The sequence below is a fragment of the Podarcis pityusensis genome (genome assembly GCF_964106645.2).
Source record: "Podarcis pityusensis genome assembly, chromosome: 8".
Taxonomy (NCBI): domain Eukaryota; kingdom Metazoa; phylum Chordata; class Lepidosauria; order Squamata; family Lacertidae; genus Podarcis; species Podarcis pityusensis.
The window spans coordinates 25,070,115-25,097,298 of NC_138033.1; the positions used below are offsets into that span (position 1 = coordinate 25,070,115).

Below are 27,184 nucleotides of genomic sequence, written 5' to 3' on the forward strand. Positions count from 1 at the left end.
TTACTTATTGGATCCTTCCTGGTTTTAAACTGCCTCTCCAGGGAGAGCCAAGCAATGCACAGGGTGTTGATACTGCTATCTATGCCTAGGGCTGGGAGAGGGGACCCAAACAGAGTTTGAAGGGCTTCTTGCTGATGCTAATTGGCAACTTGACTTAAGATTTCCCACAAGAAATGTGTGGGTTCCAATACACTTGCAGAGAGAAGTTCCTTCCCAGTTCAGCATAATTGAAATCCAAGGCTATTACATTATGCAAAAACGGGGGGGGGGGGTGTTAATTGCCACTTCTGTGTTTTATTATTACTCAGTTCTAAAGAGCTTTTTGGCATGCAAAGAACTCTGGAACTTGGACATCTTCGTTTGGAGCTCAGTGGGACTTACTCTGAAGGAAAGTGCACATGAAATTGCTGCCTTAGTTGTGTTTGCTTTAGTAAGCCTATCATGTCTTGCTCTATCTATCTATGACACAGAACTGAGACATGATGGCTTGCCCAACACATGACCACTCACCTACCTTGAGGAAACTGAGTTCAGTTTTACCATGCTTTTAGCTGGGTGCAAAGTCAAACCAGGAAAAGGTCAGGATTTAAGGCGGCCTTAAAGCAGGGAAAGGGAACAGGCACCAGAGATGGGTTCTGCATACAGGGAAGCAAGCTTTGAGGGTAGGACTTCATAGGGCCTAGTATACAGGGAGTTGCTCCTGGGGTCAGCTGCCAAAATGCTCTGGCGGGTTGGGCTTGCAGTGAAAGGTGGTTTCCTCAAAGAACAGAGCTCATTCTGTCAGAACAGTAGGATTTTGATTACCATTTGCTGGAAACTGCCTGGGTTTCTACCACACAACACACACACACACACACACACACACACACACACACTCATATGCCCTTACTCCTAACAACTTTCAAATTGTGGCTGAGTCTGGCAGAATTCTACTGCTTAATTCCCTCTTTATTTGCATTGCGAAGTCACATCGTTCCCTCGAATGTTGTGGCGATTAATAATTTCAATGGAGCTCTGCATGGCAGGTCGTTAAGAGCAAGAGCAGCCAGCCGCAGGCTCCGTGCCTGGCATAGCATTTGGCTATGTTCTGACAGTTGTTATAAAGTACGGGTTCTGAGCATGCCGGGTTGGTGTCTGAATTCGTGTCTGTTAGTGCTGAAGGTTATTTATGGGTCTCATGCATCGAGAGTGAGTCATCCTGTAACTGTGCTTTTCCAGATGGAATTTCAGCTGGGATTTTTCCTCTCAAAAGCCAGGGGATCCTTCACTTTACAGTCTTGAGAAATGCAGCCATTGAGCCAAATCCTAAACCCTAAAAAATGAAAGCCATTTAACTGAGCATATGTTTAAATATATTATATATTATTACACATTCCTCACTTGCTACAGTTCTGCTATATGTGAGTACTGTGCTATGCATGTTCTCTCAGATGTAAATCCCTTTGTGCTCTTTAAATCCACAGTTTCCTGGTTCAGAAGTTACAGGAAACTGTGGCTTAACCACAGTCTCTCCCTTGAAGTCATGTAAATGAAGGGGAGAGAAGTGAGTGTGAAAGCACAAGGCATGTACTGAATCCAAAAAGGCCAAGGTTTGTTGCATCTGAACCAGGCTCACTTTCTGCCCACTCACAATTCACACCACAGATTTAGATACCTGAATGGAGAGCATTTTTTTACTTCCTTGTTTGCTTTTTGCTGGTTGGCTGAGCAGCTGTAGAGTATTTTAGTAAGATTCCAGAGGGTTTTCCTAGGGGCTTTTGACTTTCGGTGGAGGGTGTCAAAATTCTGTGGTTGGGAATGCATAAAAAATTTCCCCACAGGAATCAGTGGTAATCATTGACTTGTTATGCAAATGCTTGCCTAATGAATGATTTCTAGGGAACGCATTGTGTTTGAAAAGCAAGATCTGTGTGCTTTTGCTTTAATTGCAGGTGTACAAGTGGGGCATAAGTGGAGGCGAACAGCCAGTCCTACAAGGCTCAGGATCTCCCAGAGGGGGGCTTGGGGCAACCATCCAAGGCTGCACTCTCAGTTTCAGAAAACTACAGCTAGAAATTCTAACAAAGAGAGAAATAGGGGAGAGAATGTGGCAGTTTTTTTGGGAGAGGGAAAGCACCATGGCCCTCTCACTTCCTTAAGAGCTGGTGGTGATCATTTCCAGTGTTTAATTGCTTAAAAACTAGCTGATTTATTGTGGCGTGAATTTGACTCTAGTCCATTAAAGAAAGGGGCTACCTTGGCATCCTGGTATAAGAAGGTATGGCAAATAGACTTACTTGGGAAATGTAAACAAAAGCTACATATAGCATGAGAGAAAACACAAAGCCACATTATTGGCTACATGGTGGAGATTTATTACTTTTACAAATCACTCTGACAAACAGCAGAAAGATTCCTAAAGTGCTTTCTGATTTATGGGTTTCATAAACCTTTATTTGTCTATTACATTAACTGTAACTCTTAACCTGATGACTGTATATGGAATCGCATGTGTGGGTGCCACTTCCACAATTTTGCGACGTGTCATATTTTTACTTTGCATTTCTTTGTATTATCTTCCTCCTTGTTCTACTTTGGGAGGGGAAAGGTGCAAGAAAAAATACCTTTCTCAGCCATCCTGAAGATGCAGAGGAACACAAAATGACCCCTAGCTAGATTGATCATTTTTTTTGCAACCCACCTTTCCAAATGCACGAGGGTAGCTAATAATAAAAGCATAAGACTGTAAATTGACCAACTGCATCTTAGAAAGGAGAAACAACGTCGTTGCAAGGTCCTACTAGAGGACAAAAGAGGAGCTTACTTAGAGAGGCTTTCTCTGTGGTATGTTGCTCCTAGGTTATGAAAGGCTTTACAAGTCAAACATCATTGCACAAAATCAGCCCACCTTACAAATCTTTTATTCCACATGAAGCTGCTCCCTGCCTCTTTGATCTCCCTGGATGTGCTTTATTGGCCTATCCTTTTATAGAGTCTGCCACGAGATGTATTCCTAGGGAGGCTAAAGTGAAGTTGATGCCCAGTGTTGTTGCAGCATTTTAATAGCCAGGAAGGAAAGAAAAAAGGGAGCAAAGTAATGAAGCTCAGCAATGGCAGATTAACCTGGGAACATTGGAGCAGGGAGAGGGAATTGAGTTGTAAGGACTTTTCAGGAGCGGCAGCAGTAAAACCCTCAGCAGGAAGAGAAACCCGAAGAATGGAATATGGTGCAAGGGAAAAGAAGTTGAGAAAAGTGGGTTGAGGCTTAAACAACAGACCTGAATCAGGATGCAACCATTTTTTTCATAAATCTTCTCAAGTTTCATTGCAGTAAATTTTCAGACCTTCTTGTGCTAGGTCATTTTTGTTTCCCGTAAAACCTGAATCAAGCAAATGACCTGTTTGTGTTGGTGCTGACCTTTAAAGCCCTAAACGGCCTCGGTCCTGTATACCTGAAGGAGCGTCTCCACCCCCATCATTCAGGCCGGACACAGGTCCAGCGGCGAGGGCCTTCTAGCGGTTCCCTCGCTGTGAGAAGTGAGATTACAGGGAACCAGGCAGAGGGCCTTCTTGGTAGTGGCACCCGCCCTGTGGAACGCCCTCCCAGCAGATGTCAAGGCAATAAACAACTATTTTACTTTTAAAAGACAACAGAAGGCGGCCCTGTTTAGGGAAGTTTTTAATGTCTGACACTGTATTGTTTTTAATATTCGGTTGGAAGCCGCCCACAGTGGCTGGGGAAACTCAGCCAGATGGGCAGGGTATAAATAAATTATTACTATTATTATTATTATTACTGTTTATGTAGCCGTTCCTTATACAGTAGGGTAGAGGTGAGCAGCCTTTGTCCTGGGGGCTCAGTGTGGCCCTTAGGGCCTCTCTGCCTGGCCCACATCTCTCACTGACCCTGCTTCATGTCTGAAGGTGTTCTTGAACTCCGATAGTGCCTCTGACTTTTCTGGCTGAAGCAGAGGAAGGGGGGAGTGTGAGCGTGTGCAGAAACTAGCCAGTGTGCAGTAACTGGCCTTTACAAAGGTAAAGATTTACGCTCAGTTCTCTGTCCGTTTCTGCTTCTGGCCCCGCCCACCCCAGGCAGCTTGGAAAGTTGCCCAGAAGGAAATGCAGCGCTTGGGTGAAAAAGGTTCCCCACGCTTGTAAGTAGAGGAATGTTACAGGTGTGTTGCTCATATCCGGTAGTCCTGTTTTTAATCTGTTAGCAACTTTATAGATTCCCACTATCAGTTCCAGAGGTGGTTTATGGAGCTGCTGCAGAGCAATGAGACCTTGAGGGCTCTTAGACTACAGTTCCCATCAGCCCCAGCCAGCATGGCCCACGGTTGGATATGGATGATGGGATATGTAGTCCCAACAATGTCTGAAAGGGGGGGGGGTATCAGGTTAGGGAAGGTTGGCGTAAGCCAGAGGTCAGCAAACATTTTCAACAGGGGGCCGATCTACTGTCCCTCAGACCTTGTGGGGAGCCGGACTATATTTTTGGGAAGAAAAAAAAAATGAACGAATTCCTATGCCCCACAAATAACCCAGAGATGCATTTAAAGAAAAGCACACATTCTACTCATGTAAAAACACCAGGCAGGCCCCACAAATATCCCAGATATGCATTTTATATAAAAGGACACATTCTACTCATGTAAAAACACTGATTCCCGGACCATCTGCGAGCTGGATTTAGAAGGCGATTGGGCCGGATCCAGCCCCTGTGCCTTAGTTTGCCTACCCATGGCGTAAGCTATTTTGGATTTGGAGGTAGAAGAGATTTTTCTGTCCTCAGGGTGCCTTTTTGGAGCTAAGATGTCACACGTTGCCCAGGAAACAAAGAAGGGTGTTTTCAGCTGGATGAGACCCTCTCTGATACATCTGGAAGATGCTTGGTGTTATCACCTCCTTAGGCAGTGTGCAGCACTAAGAGAAAGTTTTGGAAGAGCAGGGGAGATTCAGCCTGTAGGAGAGGGTTTCCTTGGTTACAGAGATGAGCAAATGACGTGAAGGTGTCCTGGGGAATGCTGGCTTCAGTATTTAATCTCTGTTTTCCCAGTTGGGGAAGAGATGCAAATAAAGTCCCCTGACAGCACCAGGAACTCATTATTATAATACTAAACGCTGGAAGGGACTTTTGAACAGCCTCATTTTGACAGGTACAGATAGGTAGCCGTGTTGGTCTGCCATAGTCAAAATAAAAAAATCCTTCCAGTAGCACCTTTAAGACCAACTAAGTTAGTTCTTGGTATGAGCTTTCGTGTGCAAGCACGAAGAAGTATCTGAAGAAGTGTGCTTGCACACGAAAGCTCATACCAAGAACTAACTTAGTTGGTCTTAAAGGTGCTACTGGAAGGATTTTTTTATTTTCATTTTGACAGGGGCATTCTATGGAAGTTGCTTCTCAAGCAGGGATTCACATTTTGAACCTGCCCCATGCCCCAACCTCAAGTACTCACTCCTCCTTTGATTCTTACCAGCTCTCTTCTTGGATTGGTGTGGGAGCAAGATACTCCTGGGAAGGATTTTCCATTTGCTCCTCTACTACCACTGCTGAAATGGCAATGCCAAAAGATTTACACCTTTTGTCATAGCAATTCAGGAGGGAGGGCGTGGAGTTTGTTGCTTTGTTTCTTAGATTGGAATAACTTTCCTGCTTGCTCACCTGGAGTTGATTTTTGCTCTCTGCAGGCGACCAGCAATTCATGTGCTTGATTCTAGTTACGTGTCTTGATTTCTGTTTAAGACTGGGATAATTTTCCTGCCTGCTCACCTGGGGTTGATTTCTGCTCTCCGCAGGCGAGCAAGCGAGTGACAGATTTAACATGCTTGGTTTTAGTCACATGTCTTATAGCCCAAGTGCCCAGCTTGCAAGCTTCTACTGTTCTTCTGTCTCGTCGGTATCTGGCTTTTGTATTGTTCGGGAACACTCACAGCAGCAATCTGCTAGAACCAAAAACAAAAAACCCCAGGCTCTTTAGTTATAAAAAGATGGGAGGTGCAGAGTGACTGGGTGTTCTGAATTTCAACCAAGATCAAAGATTTAATGAAAGCACACTCAGTGTGGATGTTATTTTTAGAGCATTGCAAAAAAGATTCTGAATCCTTCATTCTCATTAACTCAGGGGTGCTCCATCCTAATGGAATCCTGACAGCCCAGGGGGACAAAGTGAGAGACAGTTATAATTTCTAGATTTGAGTCTTTAATTTGTACTTAACTCTGCTGTTTTTGTAAAGTGGGGGGTTGGGGGAGTGACTTTGCTGCAGCCTTCAGCGACTCGAGCAGCTCACGAGTCTGCAGGTGGGTGATGAGTTCAATGGATATTGGCTTCCAACTTTAATTTGGCTTTGTTGGATTAATTAGGCAAGGACAGAGAAAGCTAATGGGCATCATGGTCAAAGCATTGATACTTTGGACAGGGGTGGAACTGAGGAAGGGGCTGGGCTGGGGTGGAGACGGGGTTGGCTTACCTAGCTATTACTATCTTGGAGTCTCAGTACTTAACATTTTGCTTGTGGGTTTTTAAAGTTATAATATTTATTGAGTTTTCATATGCTCAGCAACACAAACTACATTGCCACAGTCAAAACTTCCAAGTGGTCATTTCCCCTACATGTCACACCTGCTGCAGAGAGCCATAAAACACAAACATGTCCAAAGCATGCATTTACATATCATTACGACGAGAAAACCCATCAAGGAAAGCTAGAAAGTCCGTTATTACAGATTGCAAAATCCAAAGAGGCAAGCAAGAGGTACCCTGCTGAACACTTAAGAGAGAGCAACTAATATCTAAAATAACCAACCTGACACATTGGGTTGGAATAGTTCTATTATTGTTCCTGTAACCAAGTGAATTCGATAAATGAGTACCTAAGCCCAACAAATAGCTTGCATTTTCTTTGACCTCCTGATCATCTTGTACACAAGCTTCTCAAATAGAGCTACTCTCCAAACCCACTAGTACCAATAATCAAGATGCGAGAATTTGAAGTCCTTCCAAGATTCCCTAGTCATAGTTTGAGCTGCTAGAAAAAGACGGGAGATCGATTCTCAGTTCTTCGGGTCTTTATCTAGCTCTTCAAATAAACTTCAAATAAACGCAAGTCTAAGAGATGCTATTCGGTTTTGCTTCTCTATTTTAGAAATCTCTCATTCAACAGTAACATTTTACTAGTGGTAGGTGATTATTTTTTTTTAAAAAATATTTTATCTAAAGATTTGCACGCACATCTCTCCAATGTTTGTATGCACACCATTAAACAGGCTGCTTTCTAAAAGGGAGGACTGATGGGAGCTAGGGGATAATGGCATCTAGCAGGATACCTTTGCTTTAGAACAGAGCAGCCATCAAAAAGCTCTGTACAGCTTTGTTGACTCTGCCATCACTAATGATGCCTGCCTTCAGACTGCTTTGAATGCCAGGCAGCACCAGGGTGTCTGCTTGGCATTCGGTTTGTGGATTTTAACTGATACTCTGCAGGCAGCACCATGAAAGCCTCTCTACTTCGTGCACCGAGGAGAGAAAGAGGGAAATAGTGGCGTTGGTGTCCATATTTTGGTGGTCCATTCTCTCTTCATGCCACCATTGGTGCGTTTTTCATCTGGCACTGGCAGCAAACTGCTGACTCATCGTTCTGTCCTTGGATGACTGCTAAATTCTGGTCTGTTGCATATGAGACAGGGGTGGTGTGAGGGGGAAACCAGGGTGTGATCACGAAGGAGCCCGGTGCAGAGCTGTTGTTCTGAGCAGTGGGTTCTGAGCTGGGGCTAGGCACTTGCCATTCCAGGAAGGCTGCCTGGTGTTTCTCTGCAGTGTGCAAAAAGGATTGCCTTTCACCAGCTGGGCTCAGCAAGCTGTACTCCCTTGCTAAAAACAATTGCAGTTCCGCACCCAGACAATCCAAATTCTGGAAGCTGTTTTAAGTTATGCCAATCAAACAATCTTCATTCTGGGTTTTCTAGTGATACATGAGTGAATGGAATTCCACACCCTACCCCAGAAATTTAATATGGAGCCTGAGGAGGAGGATAATGTCCACCCCACAAATCATCCACCCCCAGGTCTTAAGGCAGCACTCCACACAATACCTATCCCCTATCAGCCCAACTTTCATTTAAAAAGAAAGGCAGATAGTGAAATGGAGAGGGTGGGTCTGTGTTCTCGGTGCCAAGATGTCTGCATTATCTTAAGTGCTAAAGCCAGACAGCTAGAGAGCAAACTCAGATAATTGCAGAGTTGGAAGGATTTTGGAGGCCATGTAGACCAGGAATGGGGAACCTTTGGCCCTCCAGATGTGGCTGTACTACATCTCCCATCCTTCTTGGCCATTGAGCATGCTTGCTTGGCCTGATGGGAGTTGGAGTTCAGCAGCATCCAGAGGGCCATAGGTTCCCCACTCCTGATCCAGATCAACGCTCTGCTTAATGCAGGAAATCCGTGGCCAGAGCGCCCCACCAACAGGTGCCAGTTCTGCTGTCCTGCTTTGTGGTGCTGCAAGGCTCGACCAGGTTCAGGCTGGACGCAAGGCAAGGTGGCTCAGGCAGGGCACAGACTGGCTCCAAGCCTGTGCTTGGGGGACTATAAAGCTCTGAAGTTGCTCAAACTGAACAGCAGCACCAGATGTAGCCCAATAGTTACCAGCACCTTTGCTGCAGGATGCTCCTCTACTTGAAGAGGCCCAGCCTTCTCTCGCGATCTTCTGCAGTGGAGCCTTGGGAGGCTTAGGGCTTCCAGGATCTTCTACAGTGGAGTCACGAGGACGGCGGTGCCACATCTTCAGACGTGGGGGGTGAAAGCCACTGGCCTCACAGGTTCATTGGGTTGCAGCACTTTTGGGGCTCCCCCTGCATGCCGTTCAGATTCAGAGTCCTCACCTCCGGAACAGGAACTTTACTCCTTCCCTCTTCCCTGTGCACACATCTCATGCCTCCAGGCCACAAACCTGCTGTTGGCCCTTTATGCTCGTGGGGGGGGGGGGCGTATTTGAATGAAGGCACGGAGTATCTCAGGCTGGCCTCTGTTATACCCTCTTGCATGCTCCTCACCCCTAGTGTCAGAGGGATGCATTTTACAGCTCAACAGGTTGCGCCCTGAGCCAGATGGTTGGACTTGCCCAGCAATTCAGCATGGAAGAACAAAGCAACGGAGGTGTTGATCAAGAATGGCTGCCTCTCATGAAAATACTGTAGGTCCCTTTGCCAGGGAGTCGGAGGACAGAACACGCCGTGCCTACCAGTTGTCTTCCCACCCCTAAACAGCAGGGATGAATTTAGAGGAATTAACAAAACCCATAACAGCTCTGGGAGGAAGGCAGCACGATTTGAAGGTCTCTATCTATAATGGCGATTTGCAACATATCGTTGCAGTGTGGAGCACTTCCTGTCCAGGATTCAAGGCATTTCATTCTTGCTTTTGCCCCCTCTCCAGTGGAGGCAATAGTAGATGGGGTACTGGTGCAGGATAGGACCCTCTCCATAGTGGCAGTTAGTCATTATTTCTGCTTTAAGGTGCATTGAGCACCACCATTTCTGGTTTTTCAGCACTGATTAAAGACATACCTCTTTGCTCAGGCTTTTGGAGAGCACTAGGTTTTATAGCCAGTTGCTGTCAAGGTACAGAATACAGTGTTGCTTGTGTAATTAAAAAATACAGGTGTGTGTATATATATATATATATATATATATATATATATATATATATATGGAGCAGCACAGGAAGACTGTCCTGAAACCATTTTTACTCCCAAACTGACCAAATGTTTTCTCTGCAAGGAGGGAGGGGTTGAGGGAACCTTCCCATTGTCTCAGGAATTGGGAAATCACCATCTCAAAGGAATGGCCAGACTACCAGGAAAGGCAATCAAATAAGGCATTATCGGATAACCTGACAGACAGGAAAACATTCAAATTTCTGTTGTAGACCACCTCTTCTGTGATGTAGGTATGATGTTTGTGGGGGGTGGTCTTGGGTTACACCCCTTCTGTGATGTATGTATGATGTATGGAGGGGTGGTCTTGAGCTCCAGGGCAGGGAATTTAAAATGGCAGGCACACCTTTGTTCTGGGTCCTCCTCCATCCTTCTGCGTGTGAGGGGAGCACCCTGTTGCAACAGCTTTAATAAAGATCAGGCTTACTAGCTGCTTTGCTTCTCAATATTCTCTGGTTGGCCTCTGTTATTTTCTCCTACCAATAGGGAACCCACGTAAGGACTCTATACAGGCTCTTGGATACCCCATAAGGGAAAAAGGGCAGATTTTGTTTACAACACTTGTTGTATAACTTAATTACTTGAAGAGATGCTGTGTATGTTTTCCAGTGTTTTATTGCACTGTATGTTATCCGGTGCTCACCTGCTTGGTTCCTATCTGTCTGTGAGGAAATAAATACATGAATATTAATGTTTCAATTTGATGTCTGTATTGTAATTATTTTTAAGTGTGCTAAATTTAAGTTTGCATACTTCTGACATGGTTTACAAAAAGTAAAAATGGGTTGCACAGCATTTTTACAATATAGAATAATTAAAACAACACCACAGTTAAAAGAAACAGCTAAAAACTCAACTGAAATGCTAAAATAAAGGCCAGCAAATTAATTGTGGCATGGAGCATTAGCATTAAAGGGCAGGGGATCATTCTGTGACTGAGTTAAGTGACTCTTTTTGTTCAAATAAACTCCTGTCTTGGTTTTTGGACTCTGGGAAGCTGATGTAAGAGGGTGTGTGTGTGTGTGTGTGTGAGTGAGAGAGAGAGAGAGAGAGAGAGAGAGAGAGAGAGAAATTACATATTAATTTATTCCCGCAGAGAAATCCTATACCTGTCTACTCAGTAGTAATTCCCACTCATTTTAATGCGGCGTACTCCTGGGCACATATAGGATTACAGCCTAAGGCTGAAAGAAGGATTTATGCAAATATATCTGGTTTGTGTAGTATACTGTATATGGGTAATAGAATTCAACTTCTCCCACAGCAAATTCAGGTTTACTTGAAATTTTGTCTTTCAGTTGGGGTCCTTCTGCCCTCCCACGACTCTGTGCCATTCTCTTTGTTCGGCCTTTGCCAACATGATGCCCTCCAAGTGTTTTGGGCTACAACTCCCATCAGGACGGCTGTACTCGTTGTGGCTGAAGGGAGTCGTAGTCCAAATTATATAGAGGGGACCAGATGGACAAAGGCTTTTTGTGTAACTGTGGGTGGAAGAAGTTCTGGAGTCAACACAATGCAGCTGAAGAGGAACTGACCTTTACCGTCTTGCTTCTCTCTCCGCTTCCAGGGTTCCACGTGATTCCAACCATTTCCAGTATAGTTCCAGAGAGCTGCTTACTGATTGTTGTAGGGCTGCTGGTCGGGGGGCTCATCAAAGCTGTGGGAGAGACCCCTCCAATCCTAGAGTCGGACGTCTTTTTCCTCTTCCTGCTCCCGCCCATCATCTTGGATGCCGGCTACTTCCTCCCCTTACGCCAGTTCACAGAGAACCTGGGCACCATCTTGATCTTTGCCGTGCTGGGGACGTTGTGGAACGCCTTCTTTGTGGGCTCGCTGATGTACGCCGTGTGCCAGATCAACGGCACCGGTTTGCAGGACACCGAACTCCTGGCCTGCCTGCTTTTTGGCAGCATCATCTCGGCAGTGGACCCTGTTGCCGTGCTGGCTGTGTTTGAGGAGATCCACATCAACGAGCTGCTGCACATTTTGGTGTTCGGCGAGTCTTTGTTGAATGATGCGGTCACTGTGGTAAGTGAAATGGACCGTAAGTTGGAACATGTGCCAGCTGCCTCAGGTTTTGGATTTGGGGCTCTGTTTAAGGTGGAAGGATAGGAAGCAGATCTGATCCCTAGGGCACTATCCGTCAAGGGCCACACAAACGGGTTGGCACAAGAATGGAAATGTAGGGTTGTATCCAGAGTAGTGCTACATGACTTGTTCCATCGGCTCAAGGACTTCTGCAGTGGAACTTTCCCTTCTTTTCTCCCCTTGTGCACCCCCTAAATCAGTTCTAGGGGTTCTCCCAACCCTCCGGAACAGATTTGGGGATGTGTGTGTAGGATATTTCATTGCACAAGCATAAATACCGTATTTTTCGCTCTATAAGATGCACCAGACCACAAGACGCACCCAGTTTTTGGAGGAGGAAAACAAGAAAAAAAATATTCTGAATCTCAGAAGCCAGAATAGCAAGAGGTGAAAGCAGCAATTCCTCTTGCTGTTCTGGCTTCTGGGATAGCTGCGCAGCCTGCATTCGCTCCATAAGACACGCACATATTTCCCCTTACTTTTTAGGAGGGAAAAAGTAAGTCTTATAGAGCAAAAAATACGGTACTTGTGCAAAAGGAACGAGTACTTTGCATACCACCCTTGGTATGTTGGTCAAGGTACACAGTCTGCCTTTGTCTCCAAAACTGATCACGTATATGCCATGGAATTTTGCAGGAAGGGTGTGATGTAGTTGGAGCAACAAATGTACATGCTATCTTTGAATATTAGGTTGGTTTTTACACCCACACACCCATCCTTCTCTGTCCTCCACCCAAGCAAGTGAAAGGCATTATCAGAGGAAGCGCGTGGTCTAGTTTGCTGAAAATCACTTTTGTTTGCAAAGCAGGGGTGGTGAGGGGCTTGGTCTGGAGAAGCGGGGTATCTGGGGAGGGGTTGTAGCATGGGGGACAGTCCTGAGGTCCAGATAGTGTGGCTTGGAGGGCTACCTCCGACCCCTGGGCTCTACCTCTGCCGTATACTGTAAGGCAAAGTCTCTTAAGAATGACCTGGATGTAAACTGGATGATCAGCCAGGGCATGATTTCCACTTTGCCGGTGAGGAATTGCTGTCAGCAAATGGCTGAGAATGAAGAAGCAGTTGTGCCTTTGCTGTAGCTCTTGTGTTGGTCTGGTTGCAAGATACCGATACCCTTCTGCCTGTAGAGAAGGGGAAGGGCTGTAGCTCAGTGGGGAGCATCGGCCTTGCAGGGAGAAGGTCCCAGCTTCAATCCCTAAATTCTCCAGGCAAGATTCCCCGCCCCCCCCCAACTCTGAAACCTTGGAGAGCTGCTGCCAGAAGAAGAAGAGTTTGGATTTGATATCCCGCTTTATCACTACCCGAAGGAGTCTCAAAGTGGCTAACATTCTCCTTTCCCTTCCTCCCCCACAACAAACACTCTGTGAGGTGAGTGGGGCTGAGAGACTTCAAGAAGTGTGACTAGCCCAAGGTCACCCAGCAGCTGCATGTGGAGGAGCGGAGACGCGAACCCGGTTCACCAGATTACGAGTCTATCGCTCTTAACCACCACACCACACTGGCTCTCTTGCCAGTCAGTGTAGACATTAATAAACTAGCTGGAGCAATAGTCTGGCTCTGTATAAGGCAGCTGCCTGTGTTCCAGTGCTAGGGCAGTTATCTTGCATGCAAAAGTTCCCAGGCTCAATCCCTGGCATCTCCAGGTAGAGCAGAAGAGGCTCTCTGGCTGAAGCCCTTGGGTGCCATTGCCAGTCTGTGTAGATGTTACTAAGCTTGAAGGCCCAATGTCTGACTTGCTGTAAGGCAATGTCCTAGGTTCCTGTGGCACATTTGATGCTCCCTGCTCTTTGCGGGGGTGGGGCCTTTGGGGGACATGCAGCTTCCCACATCTCGCCTTATCGCCTGCCAAACGTGTGATCTGGCAGGGACAGAGGAGAGCCAAGCTGGGACTGAAGTCTTATTTGTCTCTCTCCAGCTACAAACATTCAGGCTTGCACACCTGGTGGGATTTGTGTGTGCTTAAATTGTCAATGGGCATCGCCTTGCCATGCCTTCCGTTGCTGAGGCAGATGAGGATTTTCACTTCACCCATCAGAAAGCACTTGAAAGTGCAGGGGGAAGGAGGGCATCGGAAAGCTGATTTATGACTACCAATGTGGCAAAAGGGCATGGATGGGTGACTCATCTGCGTTGAGGCCTCTGCTGCCCAAGATGTGTACTGTTACTTCGTAGTGACTCAAGAGGGTGGTGCTCCTTGCCTTTTCCAGAAGGGGTTTCTCTGGCGTGGTTGTGATTTATTGCAGCTAATGAACTCCTTTGCCCTTTGACAGTTTGAACCTGTGGCTGTTCTGTTTTGGCAGCAGTGTTTCCAGTTCCAAAATGCTGCGAATCTACCCAGGGGGTGCTTCTACTCCCCTTCCTAATGGGTGGGAAACAGAGTCCTCCTTGCCCGAGAGGAAGGCATTTCTGTCAGCTCCCCCCCTCACACCCTGTGCTATTTAGAGACCAGTGGGACTGTGGAGGCAGGAAAGTCGTGTGTTGCTATGCATTGTTATAAATCAAGTTGAATGTGCAGTGCTGAGGTGTACTGTAACTCAGTCTCGTACCAAGCTTTACATAGGAATTCAAAGAAATCAGTAAAGCGGTACAGTTTTTAAATCAGTGATTAAAACCAGTGCAGTTTTGTTCAGCTCACCATCTTGATTCAAAATGGCCTCCTTGATCTCTGGAACTCTCATGAAAAGTTTGGATATGATATCATAAGAGCAGGGCTTTTTTTTTCAGCCGGAGCTCAACTCTAGCACCTCTCAGGTGGGGCGCCATTGCCATTCTAAGAGAACAAGGGAGAAGTTCATGGTGAGCTCTGGGACCTCTTTTTCCTAGAAAAATAGCATTGCTTTAGAGGTGAACAGTGATCAGACAAACCACTTTCCAAAATATATCGTAGACTAGCAGAAAGTACCTGGTGTTGCTCAGGAATTCTAAGAAACAACAGAGTTCTGAGATCTCTAAATGGAAAATGTAATTTGTTAGTTTCTAAGGCTGTGCACATCACGCGCATGCAAACCAGAAACACTCAATCCAAATTCAACCTCAAATCAATTCTAGGGTGGGGCTAATGTTCAAGGGGGGGGGGGTTGGGGCTGCTCTCATTGCACCAAAGGGAATAGGAGGGTTCAATCCTACTGCTTCATTTCTCATGTGTTCCCTGCTACTTAATATATTTATCTGTTTCACAAGATTCATGGACCGCTTGATTGCAATTAAACCTCAAAACAGTTTGCAAAAAGAATCAGGGTGGATAAAAATCAATGATTTTTTTATTTTAAAAAATGGATTATTATTTTTAAAATCAGATTTTTTATTTAAATCAGATTTTTTAAAATTTTAAATTATATTTTTAAAATAAAATGCTTTTGGAGGAAAAATATTTCTAAAAAGTTTTCTATTTAAGTTACATTATAGTCCAAAGGCTATTCATCAGGAAATAAGGATTTGTTTTAAGTTTTTCATGTGTGTGTTTTTTTAAAATCGTTTAACCACATCAGTTAACAAACATGGATACATATGCTGTAATGTTATTGTTTTAGTTAAATAAATTGTTTAAATTGTTATTAAGGAAATGATTATTTTTCTCCTTCCAATAAAGTACAGCAGAAAAGTTGTCCAAATCTAAACAATAATTTCATAATTACCTGTCTTTGTATTTCTAATAGTATAACCAAATCAGTATTTTTTGATATAACTGTAAAAACTACTCTGAAAAATTATTATTCCAAAAATGAAACTGTCATCTGGTTGTAAATATTAAGATTATACCAGCAAGAATGAGTCTTTCTGACTAGTGATTTAAATCTTGATTTAAATTGATTTGATTTAAATCAAAGCCACCCTGAAAAGAATCAAATCATAAGATTATCAGGTTTTTTTTAAAAAAAGTTAAAAGCAACTTTTCCAAAGCTTTCAAAAAATAATTAGCATCAACAATAAGCTAAAAACCCAGTTTAAAACACACGCCAGCATTCTACATCTCTGTACAGGCTTGCCTAAACAAAAATGTTTTAGCCGGCGCCAAAAAGGGTATAGTGAAGGCGCCTGCCTGCCTGATGTCAATATATGCCCAGTAGTGTAAACAGATCTCCGCTTGCAGTGTTCTCAGTCCTGTTCACTATTATTGTCCTCTGGGGTTTTTAATTTTTTGCTACTAGTAGTACACACAGTAATTCATAAGGCTTAGATCATTGAATCCTCACTTGGCCTGAGGCAGACTGAATGCTGACAGACTGTGGTTTGCAAACAGAGCCAACCTTGTGCATGTGAGCTGTGTCCTTTCTCTGGAGCGCTGCCCTGGTAGCCTCTCGCTTTGCCTCAGATGGTGAGGCATCCCTAAGATGGTTCTCTGCTGAAGGTCTTGCTACCCATAGAGACAGATGGTCCTTCAGGAATCCCGATCCTAAGGGCCTTAAAGGTCAACACCAGCTCTTTGAATGCCTCACTTCATGGGATACGGTGCGCCGTTCTGGTCATCTCACCTTAAAAAAAGGATGTCATATAGTTGGGAAAGGTTCAGGAAAGGGCAGCCGAAATGTTAAAGGGGAAAGGTTGCAGTGTTTGGGACTTTTTAGTTTGGAAAAAAGGCAAGTAAGAAGTGAAATGATAGAAGTTCATGCATTTGTGCATGGCATGGAGAAAGTGGATAGAGGAAGGTTTATTTCTCCATTGTCTGTAACACTAGAGTTTGTGATCTTGTTTTCCCCTTTGCACATGCCTTTCCAGAACACAGAGCATGGCGAGAAAGAGGATGCAATGTTCCAAACCGGAGAGATCTCTCCAAGACATTGGACGCTGAGCGACCTTTGGGCCATTGCCTTAATGGGCCAAGGCAGGGAGTGCCATGCTACGAGGCCTTGCCCTTTTTGTTTGCTTCTCCTAGGAACATAGGAAGCTGCCTTATACATTGCCTGGCACAGGCTCTCCAGGGACTCACACACCCCTCCACTCCATCTCCTTTGGTTGAGTTCACTGGTGAACTTGGTTCTGAATCTGACCTAAGAAGGGTAGGATTTTCCCTTCCATCCTGGTAGGGAAAAGCTCATTTGCCAAGGGGAGCTGAATCTATAAATTGGCTCTAATAAGCCTCCCCTCCAGACTGGTTTTTTTTAATGCCATCCCTGAATAAGCAGTAGAATCTTGGGAAGGGAGAAGCTATAAAAAACACCATATGTAATGGAAATTGAGAGCAAGAGGAGCAATGTTAAAGCAGTAGGAGAGTTTTAGCCAAGTTTATACAGCAGGAATGTGGAACCTGCGGCCTTCCAGATGTTGTAGGACTGACTCCAACTCCCATCAGCCCCAGCTGCCATGGCCAGTGGTTAGGGATGCTGGGGGTTGGAGTCCACAAATTTCTGAAGTGCCAAAGATATCCCATCCGTTTTACACAAGCCAATTCACACATCACAGTAAACCATAGTTTACTGTGTGTTTACTATTGTGAACTCAATGAACTTGGCTTTTTTGTTCCTCCCTGCTGACACTGGGGAGAAACAAACCACAGTTCCTAGCTTTGCCCTGCATCCAAGCCAGGGAACCTGGATTGTTTTGCTCTCAACAACTCCTGATCAGTGAGCCAAAAACAAAGCTTGTCTACAGATTGTGTCTTTTGGGGAACAAATCAAACCATGACCCCTAGTTCAGATGTAATGCTAAAGTAGGGCTCATGGTTTTGTTTCCTCCTAATGTATGTTGGGGGAATGGAGCAGAACAAGATGGGAGCAGTTTGCTTGTGCACAGTAAACCGTGGTTTATAGTTTGCCACATGTGCAAATGAGGTCTTTTAGACCTATGTTGTAGGTCATGCTCATCTTGGACGTGTCAACAAAGGAAAGTGGTGTTGTTTTTCTAATGATGGTCTTTCGTAACTCTTCTAGAGCTCTGTAACAGTAATGGAGGCTGAAGAAGGACAGAGTTAATAGGCAGTTTTTGAAAAAGGCTCTGTGCTGGTCAAGGTTAAAATTCCAAGAAAATTGTACAGTGGAGTTTTGGTATTTTGACACTGATGGAACAGGCTTTGAATTTCACTTCCCACTTCAAAAAAGCATTTGACAATGGAGGCTGCACTGAATGTGCTTTAGCAAGAAATAAATAGCTAAATATTAAAACAGGAGCTAAAAATTAAAATGTCAAAAAGTTAGGATAGCACACTTGCTCCTGGCCAATTGTTTTTAGAGAGAGAGAGAGAGAGAACACTAGATTGGTGTAGACTAGTGTGTGTTTAGATATATTTACTGTTTTCATCAGCACCCATCAGTATTATTGCTACTTCTGACTCTTAAGTTAGAAAGAAATATTCAGGTTTTTTTGAATGAATCATTTACAAGTCAAAACAGCCCCTCTTAGAAATTAAGTATCATCATTCCCTTCAAAGGGTTGGTCATTAAGCCAAGAATGAGCCTGCACACTTCCCATCTTTTCAATTTCTGTTGCAGACTGGCTTTGACACTTGAATCCTATTCTCATTAAGCCACAGTTCCCTGTTACATCTGAAACAAGGAACTGTGGTTTAATGTCAGTTTACCCATGATCTGAGTCTAGCTGAAGATCCTGAATAGTAAACGGACATAACAAAGGATAAGGATCAGAGCCCTGAAACCAACACATGGGAGACATGTGAGCCCAATATTCATCACTCAGTTCCTGAACAATAGTTTAGGAAACCAGGCTCATTGCATGCAAAAAATTGTTTTAAAAAGCCCTAGGGGAGACACTGAAGGTGTAGGGCAGTGGTGAGGAATTTTTGGCCCTCCAGATTTTCTCAACTCATAACTCTCATTACACCTGGCTGTTGAGTGTGTTTGCTGGGTCCTGTGGGAATTCTTCATCATCTGGAGAGCCAAAGGTTCTCCATTCCTGGTATAGACGCCAGAGAGAGAGAAAGAAACACAGATTCCTACTAACTGCATATTAACCAACTCACTGGTGGAAGCAGAGCAAGATGGCAGCTCTTTTCCAACTATTGATCTCAGGGTTCTTTTGTTCAAGCAGAGGAGGGCTGCTTAGTTGTCAGCATTAGCTTTGATAACTCTTAAGGCAGCAATTAGGAATGAGGTTTGTATCCAGCAGGATGAGCTCTTGTCTATTTTTAATGCTCCCTTTTGATCCATTTCTCGAAACCTCCCCACTTGCCTTGTGGGATACTAATTTCTCGTCTCTCTCATGTTGGCACACCCGTGGCCAACCTCTGATCAGTGCTCCCGTGAGCTTACATTGCTTATCCCTCCCTCCCTCCCACTTTTGTCGTTCCAGGTTCTCTACCACCTTTTTGAAGAGTTTGCTACGTTCGACAAAGTCACCTTTACCAATATCATCCTGGGCTTCCTCAGCTTCTTTGTGGTGTCTCTGGGGGGCGTCTTTGTCGGGGTTGTCTATGGCATCATCGGAGCCTTCACCTCCCGCTTCACTTCCCATATCCGTGTCATCGAGCCCCTCTTCGTCTTTCTTTACAGCTACATGGCATACCTGTCCGCAGAACTGTTCCATCTGTCGGGCATCATGGCGTAAGTATGGCGGTGGGTGGGGGCTTGGATGCCACATTTGAGTTGGAATGTAGGAAGCGGCCTTAGATGGAGGCAGACCTTTGGTGTATGGAGGCTGAGGACTTTCTAAAGGGGTGTATCCCTTGTGACCTAACTTGATTGTGTTTATTAATTTCAGGCTAACAATCTATACAATCCTTATATGCAGGCCTTTGGTGCATAATAACGATGTGGTGAGCAGAAACAAAAATTCAACCAAGTTGTAAAACCCAGAACGAAACAGCAGCCGCTAGCTCAAAAACAAACCTTGTGCTAAATGTTACATGTGAATGCAGCCACTAGGATAGCATGCATCTGTATGTGAAGACCTACATATAAGTCACTGTGGATCGGGAATTCTAAAACAAAATTCTCAAGTTAGTTAGCAGAGCTGGACAAAGACCTGCAACCATAGGCGCCAGCTCTAAGGGGCCTAGACCTCTTCGGGCCTCCCCAAATTGACCATGCTGAGCCACCCCAGCCTCCTTTTCTGCTGTGTGAGAGCACAGATAAGCTGCCCAATCTTTCATCTCTCCCAGGGCACCCTCTCTCTTCCCCTCCCCTCCCCTCCAGCACCCTTGTCCTGGACCCAGTGCCCCACAAGCCCCCCGCCACCTGTTGGCATCTGGGTGGGGATAGGAGGGGGAAGTGTTCAGGCTGGGCCTACCATTATGCCCCAGTGAGCCCCCCAGTGTACAAGTTCTCCTGGCAACATTTCAGCAGTGGGTGGGGGCCCCATATTTTATTCAACTTGGTGCAAGTTTACTTGCTATTGTTTTATTGTTGGGGGTGAGAAACCCTTGCAGGTCTCCTTCAAATTACCCAGCTCTCCACCTGATCTCCCTTTTGCATGCGCACACATGTGCACACACACCAGTGTACGAGTCTTTTTCTACAAAGGCATTGTCTCCATGTATGAAGCCTGCACTGTATGAAAGCTCTCCCAATTGGTCCAGCAAAATACATGGTCTCTTCCTGTTTTGTAACCCTGTTTTCTTAGAGGCTGACATAGCAACAGCTCCCCACCAAGCTCAACAAGTGAGTCATCGTCGGGCTGGATTGCATCAGCCAGAAAAGGAACAGTGGCCCCCACTTGCATAGTTTGAAACCAGCAGGCAAACGAGAAGCAATAGAGATAGCTCAGTTGGTAGAGCACGAGGCTCTTAATTTCAGGATTGTGGGTTCGAGCCCCATGTTGGGCAAAATATTCCTTCATGTCTGAAGTTGGAGTAGTGTCTCTGCCAACTCTATGATTATGTGAATCCAATCTGGGCAGAAGGCCATGGGAGCACTGCAGAGGGAGTTAGGACCCCCCAACCCCCATTTTCAGCTGTCAAGACTTGAATACATGGCCCTGTTGCTTTACTGCAGCCTTCTTCAACCTTCGGCCCTCCCTCTTAACACCCTTATAACAAACTACCATATTTTTCGCTCTATAAGACGCACCAGACCACAAGATGCACCTAGTTTTTGGAGGAGGAAAACAAGAAAAAAAATATTCTGAATCTCAGAAGCCAGAACAGCAAGAGGGATCGCTACGCAGTGAAAGCAGCAATCCCTCTTGCTGTTCTGGCTTCTGGGATAGCTGCGCAGCCTGCATTCGCTCCATAAGACGCACACACATTTCCCCTTACTTTTTAGGAGGGAAAAAGTGAGTCTTATAGAGCAAAAAATACAGTACACTTCCCTTCATTCTTTGGGGGAAGCCATAACTTTTTACAACTGGCGTGATGCTGCTTGAAATGCCACTGGAGCCCAAGTGATGTATTGGTGTGCATGAGCCTGTCCACAGACATTCCTGTTTCTTTGGGCAGGGAATGAAGTCTGACTGTTGCTCCACTCAGCTCACACTGACTGGCAGCAGCTTTCAAGGGTTTCAAATGGGAGATGCCAGGGATTGAACCTTTGCATGCAAAGCAGATGCTGTACCCACTGAGATGCACTTTTTCCACTATAAGCTGGAAGGAGCTATCTTTACGCTGGGATCTAGCCCCCCCAAGTGTCTTTTCTGACACTTATGTAAAGGTCTCTCCTGCCCCTAAGCTTTTTAACTGGGTATGTCACAGATGGAATCTGGGACTTCCGTGCAGACAAAACATGTGATCTACTACAGGGTTTTGGCCCATTCCTTAATCTCTTAGGCCCAGTCGAAATTGGCTGTTGTGGACTGTATAGAGTCTGCAAAGGTAACAAGGCCTCCCTGATTCTTGAGAAGAAATGAACGAATCCTGCCTGCCCTGTGGCTTTCCATAGCATACTTCTTCCTCCCTTGCAGGCTCATTGCTGCCGGAGTGGTTATGCGCCCTTACGTGGAAGCCAACATCTCCCATAAGTCCCACACCACCATCAAGTACTTCCTGAAGATGTGGAGCAGCGTCAGCGAAACCCTCATCTTCATTTTCCTCGGTGTGTCCACAGTGGCCGGGAAGCATCACTGGAACTGGACCTTCGTCATCTGCACCCTGCTTTTCTGCTTGATCGCTAGGGTTTTAGGTGAGGCTGTGGTAGGAAAAGTTGCAAGAGTGGTGGGAGATGTGGGGGTGGCCTCTGCCCACAGCTTGTGCTGCCGAAGGCAGGCCTCAAATTTCAGGTGTGTAAGGCCTGAAAAGGGCCAGAACAGCAGGCTTAACAGGAAAAGGATCCCCCCAAACAAGCCCAAGGCATCTGAATGCTTTTCTTGTGTCGGGAGCTTCATGTATTCCACGTTTGCACATTATGGCCGCATTTTGGACATCATGAGAAACCATCATTTATCAAGATGGGAACGAGCCTAATCTTCCTCACATTCTCCACCTTTTGATTTCAGTCGGCTGCAGCTTAGCATTAGCACTTGAATCCTGAACTTGTGCTTTTTTGAAGTTGGCTTGTTTCAAGTTAGTTAAGAATAGTTAAGATTAACAATGGTTTGTAAGGTTCAGAAGACATCACAGAAGGTGGCTAATAACAACAACAACAACAACAACAACAACAACAACAACAACAAACAACAAGCGAAATTTTCAAACTCTTCCTTGCAGGAGGTGAAGGGGGGGGGGAGTTGCGTGAGCCCAGGAGGAGGCTAGGTTCATCCCTGTCTCAAAAAACGTGGTTCATAGTGATTTCCAGATGTATTGGCTGAGCCTCTCTCTTTCTCTCTGCTTTTAAAGACTGCGTTTCAAACCTCATTGGAGCCACATCTGTGTGTGTTTGGTGACTTCCTCATTCAAATTTGGTAGCATGCACCGCATAGGGCTAGTGTCAAATACCACCCAAATTATACAAATTTGACATAATTTTTAGCTACGTGGCAGATTTCTTTGCCTTCCCATCTGTAGCGACAACATACGGACCCTGAACTTTACTTTTTCCCTTAACTGTTACCATTCCTTTTTATCATTTCCTCAGGTGTCCTGGGGCTGACATGGTTCATTAACAAATTCCGCATTGTGAAGTTGACTCCAAAGGATCAGTTCATCATTGCCTACGGTGGCCTACGGGGTGCCATTGCCTTCTCCTTGGGTTACCTCCTCAAATACGATCACTTCCCAATGAGAGACATGTTCCTCACTGCCATCATTACGGTCATCTTCTTCACAGTGTTTGTGCAGGTAGGCCTGTAGAAGCCCCTCTGTTTCCCAGGCCTAGGGGCATCATGGCAGCAATGAGGTCATGCAACAAAAGGAGGTGGTAGACCAGACTGTACTTAAGGAGACCATTTTTAATGGTCCCCCAAGAAAGGGGGCGGGAACTAGTGGGATATGGGGGAGTAAAGTGGAGTAAAGGCTAAATTAATCCAACCAAACACAGTCTAGAGTCCGTATTTAAGGCGTGCTGAATTCAACCAGGCTTATGTCTCCACAGGGAATGACCATCCGCCCTTTGGTAGATCTCTTGGCTGTGAAAAAAAAGCAAGAGACTAAGAGGTCCATCAATGAGGAAATTCACACTCAGGTAATAGTTCTGTTTTACTTTGTGCTGAGTGCTCTCTCTCTCTCTCTGTGTGTGTGTGTGTGTGTGAGAGAGAGAGAGAGAGAGAGAGAGAGGAAGAACCTCTGTTTAGCTGCCTTAATACTAGAGTTTGCATTGAAAAGCAAACTGGCCTAATTCACCTGTCACAGACTTTGACATGGAAATCGTAACAGAGCTATCAACCACATTATACACTTCTCTACATTTTGTCATGCTGTTAACACACACAAAAAGCATATTTTATGGGAGGAAAGGAACCCCCCCAAAGCTTATTTTAGAGGAAGAATGTGTACAAAATGTATACAATTTAAATGTGATGGTATGTGTGGGTTTTTTGTGTTTTGTTTGCAAAAAGTGGGATGAAATAACATGAATAGGTAATAGGCTGATTGTCGAGCCATACTTACTACTCTTCTAGTTCATATCAGGTTCCAACTTACACTTTACAAAGTACAAAATAACATGTAACTTTAAAAAACACACACAAAAAGATTTATTGGAAGCTGAAATATGTCACCTAAAATCATCCAGTATTTCTTGTCTCAAAGATTTCCCATAGCTTAATTCAACAAAGCACTGGTTGGTATAGCTTGCTGGTGCCACCTAGCAGCTGATCAAGGCACTTCATGTAACCCGTGTCCTCAAATTCAGTTATTTCCTGCTAGTGGGTCAGGACCACGTGGGTCACACCTAAGATGGATCTCACCAGTGGCAGGGGGAAAGGTGGCAGTACCAATTCTAAACCACTCACACCCCAAAAGAACAAAATTTGCAAGATGCTGAGGAAATGCTATAGTTTATTTGCAAAAGCATTCCAGTGGTCTAGTTGTGATGGTTTGCCCCTTGTTTCTGGAATAGTAGGTTCCTTTGACTGGGGAAAAGGATCTCCACATACCAAAGCTAAGAAATAGCAATTCAGGGCCAGATTTTTTGCTACCTGAGGTGAAACAGCAACTGGTGCCCCACGCCAAGCACCAAGGCCTGTCAAGTTATTCAGCACCTGAATATGAAAATCCAGCAAGCACCTCTCCTCTCCCTGGTAGCAAAAGTGCAAAATAACAAACCTTTGCTGCCCTTTGAAAATCAGCTTCCCAATGAGACTGCCTCACTCTGTCTAATCGTAGGATCAGCCCATCTGATGAAGTTGTCATACTCAAAATCCGTTAGATATACCAACAGAAAGTGGGAAGGCTTTTGCAGATAAACTGTAACTTTTCCACACTAGTAGCTTTTTTAAAAAGTTGTAGAAGAAGAATGTGGTGGCGGCAACTGGGGGACGGGTGGGCGGGTGGGGTGAGAATATGTCTGCATAACAATTTTTAAAATACTAGATCTTTACAGTCATAGCTCCCTTCTCTCCCACACCCGTAATTCTGGAAACTAACTGTAACTTGCGTTCAAGAATTTTGACAGGCCTCTAACTCCCATCCTGCACATGTAACCCCTATTGCCGTCAGGGAAGCACCTTCACTGTTCTCTTTTTGGACCCTGCTAAGAGCATTTTTGTTTAGACGAGTCTAATCAGATACGTGGAATGTCAATGTCTGCTTTAATGTGTTTTTAGTTTATTGCTGGTTTTATTTTGTTAATTCTTTAAATTGTTGCTTTTAACTGTTTTTACTGACAGTGTTATTGTATTGTACTCTTGGTAAAAAAATTACAGAAGCTCAAAGCAGTTTCCAATGAAGCAGCACATACATTTTATGAAACAAAATGAAATAAATAAATACCGTATTTTTCACACCCTAACACTCACTTTTTTCCTCCTAGAAAGTAAGGGGAAATGTCTGTGCGTGTTATGGAGCGAATGCCTACAGATGGCGGGGGGATCTGCTGCAGTCGTGAGCAGAGGATCCATGGTTCCCCTTCCTTCCCTCCTCCGTGGCCCGCTTTGAAACAGCAAAGCGGGAGAAGAGCCGCTGAGTGGGGAGGAGAGAGGGACAGAGAGCCTGCTTGCTTTAAAGGAGCAAAGCGGAGAGGAGAGGAGCCGCTTACACGAGTCCGGAGCTGTTTTTTTCAGCGAGCCGGGGAGGAGGGAGAGAACAGCTCGCTAAATAGCAGCAAAGTTTTTCGCAATCAGGCTCTCTGTCCCTTCTCCTCCCCCCTCAGCTGGCTAAATAGTAGCAAAGTTTTTCAGCGAGCCGGGAGGAGGGAGAGAAGCAGAGCCTTTAAAGGAGCAAAGCGGGAGAGGAGAGGAGCCTTCTCCTCTTATACCCCTCTTCTGCATTATTAACAGCATCCTTCTCCACCCACCCCACGCGTGTTCCTTGTCCCTTGAGTGCTTTTCCTTCCCTCCCCACTTAAAACGTGGTTACAAAGCACGGATCCACATGGATCCTCAGGATTTTTGCACTGGGTCACCCCAAATTCACCATCAGATCACATAGCATGTCCATGGCTACAACTTGCACCAAAAAAATCACGCACCCACTGTTGCCTGGGGCCGCAGTGGTGCAAAAACGTGGTTACAAAGCATGGATCCACATGGATCCTCAGGATTTTTGCATTGGGCTACCCCAACCTCACCGTCAGATCACATGTCTGTGGCCACAGCATGAACCACAAAAATCATACATCCAGTGTTTCGTTTAGAATATTTTTTTTCTTGTTTTCCTCCTCTAAAAACTATGTGCGTGTTATGGTCAGGTGCGTGTTATCGTGCGAAAAATACGGTACAACTCCCAGATCCTTTGGGGGAAGGGCCAACAGTTAAACCAGTATGTCCGAAGCGTAAATACTAGAAAAACCCCAAGAGAAGAAAGAGAGGAACATGTATGTTAAATATGGAACCTAGTTTTGATTTGTTTTAGGTTGGGATTAATGAGTCCCAGCCTGAAAAGGCTGAGGGATGATACTCTAATGCAGGCATAGGCAAACTTAGCCCTCCAGATGTTTTGGGACTACAACTCCCATTATCCCTAGCTGACAGGCCCAGGGATGATGGGAGTTGTAGTCCCAAAACATCTGGAGGGCCAAGTTTGCCTATGCCTGCTCTAATGGCATGCTGTGTAGCATTGGTTCTCTCTCTCTCTCTCTCTCTCTCTGTGTGTGTGTGTGTGTGTGTGTGTGTCTCTCTCACACACACCCCAGTTCATTTTTTTAAAAAAATGATATTTATTAAGGTTTCAAAAAAAAGGTTACATAGATAAGAAAAGAAAAAAAAGAAATAAAGAAAAGAAAAAATACAAAATACAGAAAGAATAAAAGACACTTAAAAGCAAATCAGTCTTTCCATGCCTTACATTTCATTTCCTTGCTTCCCTGACCTCCTCACACCTCCCTTTTTTGTTTTCCAGTTCAGTTAGTTAATTCAGCAATTCCTTTCCCTCTTTGTTTTTATCTTAATCCTTTAACTTAATAAATTATAACTTTGGATTCTCACCTGTTAACAATCCATTTTTACATACACCTTTATAACATTGCTGCTAAAACCACTTAACTTCATTCTGACATCATTCTAACATTCATTAATTTTGCAGTATTTCTGTAAATAGTCTTTAAATTTATTCCAATCTTCTTCCACCGACTCTTCTCCCTGGTCTCGGATTCTGCCAGTCATTTCCGCCAGTTCCATGTAGTCCATCACCTTCATCTGCCATTCTTCCAGAGTGGGTAGATCTTGTGTCTTCCAATACTTTGCAATAAGTATTCTTGCTGCTGTTTGGCATACATAAAGAAAGTTCTGTCCTTCTTTGGCACCAATTGGCCGACCATGCCCAGGAGAAAGGCCTCTGGTTTCTTCAGGAAGGTATATTTATATACCTTTTTCATTTCATTATAGATCATCTCCCAGAAAGCCTTAATCCTTGGGCATGTCCACCAAAGGTGAAAGAATGTACCTTCAGTTTCTTTACATTTCCAACATTTATTATCGGGCAAATGATAGATTTTTGCAAGCTTGACTGGTGTCATGTACCACCTGTATATAATTTTCATAATATTCTCTCTTAAGG

General features: G+C 44.8%; 1 protein-coding gene across 2 annotated transcripts in view; it reads left to right on the forward strand.

Annotated features, from left to right (window-relative positions):
• Window positions 1-27,184, forward strand: part of SLC9A1 (solute carrier family 9 member A1) — a 76,646-nt gene that overhangs the window by 37,711 nt on the left and 11,751 nt on the right. For both annotated transcript variants that reach the window (XR_013989314.1, XM_081015733.1), the window contains exons 2-6: window positions 11,255-11,715; window positions 19,015-19,265; window positions 21,559-21,776; window positions 22,668-22,870; window positions 23,124-23,213. Coding sequence is in view for 1 of the 2 variants with exons in the window: in XM_081015733.1 (XP_080871859.1) it covers window positions 11,255-11,715; window positions 19,015-19,265; window positions 21,559-21,776; window positions 22,668-22,870; window positions 23,124-23,213 (1,223 nt within the window). In the remaining variant the exon portion in view is untranslated. The remainder of the gene's footprint in view (window positions 1-11,254; window positions 11,716-19,014; window positions 19,266-21,558; window positions 21,777-22,667; window positions 22,871-23,123; window positions 23,214-27,184) is intronic.